The sequence below is a fragment of the Furipterus horrens genome, unplaced genomic scaffold, assembly GCF_987537825.1.
Source record: "Furipterus horrens unplaced genomic scaffold, mFurHor1.1.pri manual_scaffold_5, whole genome shotgun sequence".
In the NCBI taxonomy this organism is placed as follows: domain Eukaryota; kingdom Metazoa; phylum Chordata; class Mammalia; order Chiroptera; family Furipteridae; genus Furipterus; species Furipterus horrens.
The window spans coordinates 121,146,837-121,153,950 of NW_028327175.1; the positions used below are offsets into that span (position 1 = coordinate 121,146,837).

General features: G+C 38.8%; 1 protein-coding gene across 1 annotated transcript; it reads right to left on the reverse strand.

The window, feature by feature from the left end:
* Nucleotides 1-6,835: 6,835 nt before the first annotated feature.
* Nucleotides 6,836-7,052, reverse strand: LOC150009600 (dolichyl-diphosphooligosaccharide--protein glycosyltransferase subunit 4-like). The gene has a single exon (XM_090279381.1). The coding sequence runs from the start codon at nucleotides 7,050-7,052 to the stop codon at nucleotides 6,873-6,875; it is 180 nt and encodes a 59-aa protein (XP_090135507.1). The 3' UTR covers nucleotides 6,836-6,872.
* Nucleotides 7,053-7,114: the final 62 nt, after the last annotated feature.

The following is a 7,114-nucleotide window of genomic DNA, read 5'->3' on the forward strand; positions in this document are numbered from 1 at the left end:
AAGTTCTAGCATCATACATTTCTTTTATATTAACTGTGTCACCTAAGCAAGTAATTAAAAAAAACTCTCTGATGGTCATGGCAACATATCTAATGCTTAAAGTTTTTACAAACCATACTATCACAGGTCTTGTTAAATCTTTTTTTAAATTAAATTTATTGGGGTGACACTGGTTAATAAATTTGTATGTTTCAGGTGTAGAGTTCTGTAATACATAATCTATAGATTGTATTGGGTGCTCACTACCGCAAGTCAAGTCTTCTTCCATCACTATTTATCTTCCCTTTACCCTCCACTATTTCTCACCCCCTTTCCCTCTGGTAACACTATTCGGTTGTCTGTGTCTATGAGGTGTTATTTTCCCTTAATCCCTTCACCTTTTCACCCAGTCTTCCAACCCTACTCCCCTTTGAAAGCTCTCAGTCTCTTCTCTATGTATGAGTCGGTTCCTATTTTGTTAGTTTATTTTGTTCATTACATTCCACATACAAGTGATATCATATGGTACCTGTCTTGTTCTGACTGGCTTAATTCACTCAGCATAATACTTTCCAGGTCCATCCATGCTGTTGCAAAGGTTGATTTCCTCCTTTTTCTTTTTTTTTAATAGCCAAATAGTATATTCCATTGTGTACATGTACCACTTTTTTTTCTTTTTTAATCCACTCATCTACTGATGGACACTTGAGCTGCTTCCAAATCTTGGCTATTATAAATAATGTTGCAATGAACACAAGGGTGCATATATTCTTTCTTTCCCTCACCCGAGGACATTTTCATTTGCTTCTTTAGAGAGAGAAAGGAAAGGAGAGAAGCACCGATTGGTTGCCTTCCTGTGCACCCAGAGCAGGATCTGCGTTGGGACTGAGAATCATAAGCACCTGGACTGGGGTCATACTTGTTTGTGCCCGTGCCAGGGATGAACCCATAACCTAGGTATGTGTCCTGAACAGGAATCAAACCGGCAGCCTTTTGATGCACAGGATGATGCTTCAACTAACTGAGCCACCCAGCCAGGGCCCATTTTAATATTTTTGAGGTAACTCCATATTGCTTTCCACAGTGGCTACACCAACCTGCATTCCCATCAACAGTGCACAAGGGTTCCCTTTTTTCCACATCCTCGCCAGCACCTGTTGACTTATTGACGATAGACATTCGGACAGGTGATATCTCATTGTGTTTTTTAAAAAGATTTTATTTATTTTTAGACAGAGGGGGAAGGGAGAAAGAGAGGGAGAGAAACATCTATCAGTTGCCTCTTTCACGCTCCCACCTGGGGGAGCTGGCCTGCAAACCAGGCATGTGCCCTGACCGGGAATCGAACTGGCAACCTTTTGGTTTGCAAGCCAACACTCAATCCACTGAGCCACACCAGCCAGGAATCATTGTAGTTTTAATTTGCATTTCTCTGATTATGAGTGACATTGAGCATCTTTTCATGTCTATTGGCCACCTGTATGTCCTCTTTGGACATACAGGTTGCTTGTCCATTTAAAAGTTGTATTTTTTTTTGGTGTTGAGTTGTATAAGTTCTTTATAAATTTTGGGCACTTCTCTTATCAGCTGTATCATGGGTGAATACGTTCTCTCATTCAGTGGGTTGTCTTCATTTTGATTTCTTTTGCTGTGCAACATTTTTTTAAAAGACTTTTATTTATTTATTCTTAGAGAGAGGGGAAGGAAGAGAGGGAAACACCAATGTGTGGTTGCTTCTCGCACCGCCCCCACAACTGAGGACCTGCCCTGCAACCCAGGCATGTGCCCCAACTGTGAGTTGAACTGGCAATCCTTTAGTTTGCAGGCTGGCACTCAATCCACTGAGCCACACTAGCCAGGGTGCAAAAATTTTTTAGTTTGATATAGTCCCATTTGTTTATTTTTTTCCTTGCCCAAGGTGATATATCAGAAAAAATATTGCTACGAGAAATGTCCAAAATTTTACTATGTTTTCTCCTAGGATTTTTATGGTTTTGAGTCTTACATTTTAAGTCTAATCCGTTTTGAATTTATTTGTGTATGGAGTAAGAAGGTGGGCTAGTTTTATTTTTGTTAAACCTTATAGTGTGTCAGTGATGTAACCATGATCCTGAATAAACTGAAGCTCAGAGAGGTCGGAAGAAGCCTGCTTGCAGATCAGATCACACATCCACAGCAGTGGTGGAAGAACCAAAACGAAGTTCTGACCCTGCACCTGCTACACCACTCTGTCCTTCCTATCAACAGGGTTGTCACCAACCCAGTAAAAGCAAACAAGCCATAGAGAGTATTACAAATGGGTGTTCCCAATGCTTTAAACCTCTTGAGACTTCTCTGTCCATATGGTAACTATGAACTTTTTAAGAAAATGCCAAACTGTTTTCCAGAGTGGTTATGCCATTTTAATATGTGTGTATCTTGTTTTTTTTTCATTTTCCTAACAACCAGTGATGTTGAGTCTCCTTCTAATGTGCTTATTGGCCATCAATAGGTCTTTGGTGAAGTGTCTGCTCAAACCTTTTACTCATTTTTGCATTGGGTTGTTTTCTTATTGAATTTTGAGAGTTCTTTATATATTCTGAATAAGTATTTCATCAGATATGTGATTTGCATATTTCTCTCAGTCTGTACTTGTCTTTTCATTTTCTTAAGTTCTCAATTTTGATGAGGGTCAATTTATCTTTTTTCTTTTATGGTGCATGCTTTTCGTATTATATTTAATAAATCTTTGCTTAACTCATGGTCATAAATATTTCTTTTGATGTCTTTTTCTAATAAAGTTTTGCATTTATGTCTTTGATCCATTTTTATTTTATTATGGTAAAATATACATAAGATAAAGTTTACCATTTAAAAACTTATTTTTTAGAGCAGTTTTAGGTTCACAGCAGAACTGGGCAGAGGTACAAATATTTCCTATTATACTCCCTGCTCTCACACATGCACAACCTCCCCTAAAGGGTGGTACATTTGTTATAATTTCTGAACCTACATTGAATCATCATCACCCTAGGTCCATAGTTGATATTAAGGTTCACTCTTGATGTTGTAGTCTATAGGTTTCAACAAATGTATAGACATGTGTCTACCATTATAGTATCACGCACAGTAGTTTCACTGCCCTAAAAATCCTCTGTTCTTCACCTACCTATTTATCCCTCCCTCCCTCCCTCCAAAGCCCTGACAACCACTGATCTTTTTACTGTCTCCATAGTTTTACCTTTTACAGAATCTGAAACAGTCGGAATCATATAGTATAGCTACTTCAGATTGGCTTCTTTCACTTAGGAATCATAGATTTGTTTCCTCTGTTTCTTTTCATGTCTTGATAGTAAATATCCTTTTTTAGTGCTGAGTAATTTTCCATTGTCCGGGTGTACCAGTTTATTTATCCATTCACCTACCAAAGGATCTTGATGGTTTCCAAGTTTTGGTAATTGTGAATAAAGGTGCTATAAACACCCATGTGTAGCTTTCTGTGTACATAAATTTTCAGCTCCTTTGGGTAAATAACAAGAAGCATGACTGCTGGAGGGTATATTTAGTTTTCTAAGAAACTGCCAAACTGTCTTCCAAAGTGGCTGTACCATTTTGGATTCCCACCAGCAATGAATAAGATTTTCTGTTGCTCCATATCCTTGCAGCCTTTGGTGTTGTCAGTGTTCTGGATTTTGGTCATTTTAATAGGTGTATAGTGGTAATTTTTAACCATTTTTAACACAGTCAGTAGCATTAGGCACACTTTCAATGTTGTGTAACCATCATCACAATCCAGTTTCAAAACTTTTTCTTTCATCACCCAAAACAGAACCTCTATAACCATTAGCAATAACTCTCCATTTCCCCCTAACCAACCCCTTGGTAACCTTTATTCCTTCTGCCTCTATGAATTTGCCAGGTCTAGATACCTCATATAAGTGGAATCATAGATTATTTGTCTTTTTTTTTGTCTGGCTTACTTCGCTTAGCACAGTGCTTTCAAGGTTCATCCATGATGTAGCATGTTAGAATTTTATTCCTTTTCTAAGGCTAATATTCCATTTCATGTATATGCGACATTGTTTTTCCATTTCTCTGATGATGGATACTTGGGGTTGTTTCCATCTTTTGGCTATTGTGAATGCTGCAATGATTACTGGTATTAATGATCAATTTGAGTCTCTGTTTTCAATTATTTGGGATATATACCTAGGAATGAAAGTGCTGGGCCATATGGTAATTGTTTAGCTTTTTAAAGGAACCACCAAACTATCTTACACAGCAGCTGCACCATTTTATATCCCTGTTATAAGCATACATAAGTTTAAATTTCCCCACTTCCTCACCAACACTCCATTTTCTATTTGATAGTAACATCCTAATGGGTGTGAAGAGGTATCTTATTGTGGCTTTATAATTTTCTAAAGTAGTGATGTTGAGCTTTATTTTCATGTATTTATTGGTTATTTGCATATCTTCTTTGGAGAAATGTCTTCAAGTCCTTTGTGCATTGAAAAAAATTTTTTATTATTGTTTTAAGGAGTCCTTTATATTTCTTTTTCTTTTCTAATTACTTTGGCTCAAATTTCTAGTTTCGTGTTGAATAGCAATGGTGAAAATGGGTATGCTTGTCTTGTTCCTGATCTTGGGAAAGAGGTTTGTCTTTCACCACTGAGTATAGTGTTGGCTGTCAGTTTTTCGTAATTGCCCATTATCACATTAAGGAAGTTCCTTTCTTAATTACCTAGTGTTCTTGTAATGAAAGGACATTGGGTTTCTGTCAAATGCCTTTTCTAAATCAATTGAGCTGATTATACAGCTTTTTCTTTTGTTCTATTAATGTGGTGTATTCCATTGACTCATTTTATATTCAACTCTTGCATTTTTGTGATAAATCCATTTGGTTATGTATATAATCCTTTTAATACACTGGTTTTAGTTTGCTTGTTTTTTGTTGAGGATGTGCACTTGAAAGGAGGGCGCGCCAACAACCCTGTTTGATAGTTACCATTGAGACTGGAAAATGAAAGGTATCCCATGGAATTGGGCAACACAATGGCTTTGCCTCCTGCCAAGGAATGCTAAACTAACCAAATATAGTACAAGATAGCACAGCCCAGGGAAGCATTAGGTCTTCAGCCTCTCCATTTCCTCTCCTCTCTGGTTCTATTACCTCTGGATTTCTTTTCACTCACTACCCATATGTTGAGAATTCAGTCCCTAGTCCTCTCCTTCTCTATGCTGCCCGTTCTAGAAAAATAATTAGTACAATGGTCAAGAGCTAGAGTCGGGCTGTCTCGGCGTGCCTCTCTCCCTCTCACTGCCTAGTTTTGTGATCTTAGGCAAATCACTTTAAATCTTTGGGCCTCAGGTTTCCCCATCTATAAAACGGAGATAATAATAGGGCTATTCTAAGAGTATTAAATGAGGTAAGGCTTGTAAAGCACATAACATGTAAGCAGTCAATGATGCCAATGTTACCCACTACCATACTTTTAGCTACCACTTATAAGCCACTCACCTCAAAAATTTTTTGTTTTTTCCCTTCTGTGATAGACCAATCATTGTCCTCCCAGTGTCCACTCTCTGTCTTTTATTAATAGAACTCCCCAAAATTAAATGAATACACAACTATTCAGTTAAAAGGCATTTTAGTCTTCCCCACAGTGTGGCAAGAATATGATACTAAGTTCTAGCCAATGCCATTAGTGTACTTTCCAGGTCCTCTACTTCCTCTTCTCCTTCCTATGGGTTTGAACAAGGATGTAGGGCTGGTGAGCCAACTTTAACCACACAGATGAGCCACCTAGGGGGATGGTGGAGCACTAAGACAGTGGAAACCCTGAACCCCTAGATGATCTCGTTTAACACAGCTGCTTAAACCCCAAGCCTGGACTACTCACCTATCTCTGGACCATCACATGAGAAGTAAATGACAGTTGGCCCCTGAACAACATAGGAACTAGGGGTATCAACTCCCCATGCAGTTGAAAATCTGTGTATAACTTCTGACTCCCCTCAAACTTAAGTTGTCCCTTGGTGTTTGTGTAGTGGAACCGCATAGTTCAAACTCATGTTGTTCAAGGTTAACTATTTCGTTTGAATCATTTTTGGAGTCCCTTTTTTATAGCAGCTTAGCCAATGGCCTAATTAATATGCATCCCAAACTCTTAATGTTTAGTTGCCTTGCTTATGCTCTGAACACCTCAAACTCAACATTATCAGCCTACCCTGCATATCTGCTATTCTTGTGTTCCTGAACACAGAATATTCCAACTACTTCCTGATAACAGTCCTATCACCTGTATACCCCCAGTCAGGAGAACCTGTCATTTTCTAGTTAAGAAACTCCTACTACCCTCAGATTCCACTGGCCACAGAAACCCAGATTGTTACATACATCTCTCTTCAATCCTTTCCTCACCTCTGATCCTAACCATCCTGGCTTTAGATGCTTTTACTTTCTAATTGGCTCTCTGCCTCTAATTCCATATGCTACAATGCTGCTCCATTATCATTCTTAAAACTGGATCCATTTGTGTGTTTTGTTTCCAAAAGTCCAAAGCATTTAAAGTTTTCATGAGGCAACCCCATCTTAAGCCTCTGTCAACTCCACATACACTTTTATGATTCTTGGGGGGGGGGGGGGGGAACCATAAAAAAATCTGTATTTTTATATCAGGGGGAGGGAATAGAAAAGAAAGCAATCCCTATACCGGGCCCTACTCAGTGGCAAATTCTTGCTCCATAGGGTTAAGGAAGACTTTGAGGAAATAAAAATTGTTTGGAAAAATTCAGGTGTAGTTGCTTTACATGATGGGTAGAAGGGATGAATTGAAGTGTGAAGGCCCCTCACACCCTTCGTCTTGCTTTAGACTATTTCCTGGAACCCTGGGGCGGAGAAAGCTCCACTTTCATTCCTGCTCCTTGAGATTGTTGACAGCCACGTAGTGATAGAGAACAATAAATAGGAAGAGCGACACGCCCAGTATGTTGGCAAAAATTGCGAGCTGCACATCTGTAATTATCCTGACCAGCTGGGCTTGGCTCCGACACAGTCTGCATACTAGCTTGAGGTAGGAGACCTTCCACATACACTTTATACAAACCACACTGTTCTTTTACTCCTCCAATCCTTTGTTCTTGCTGTTATTCC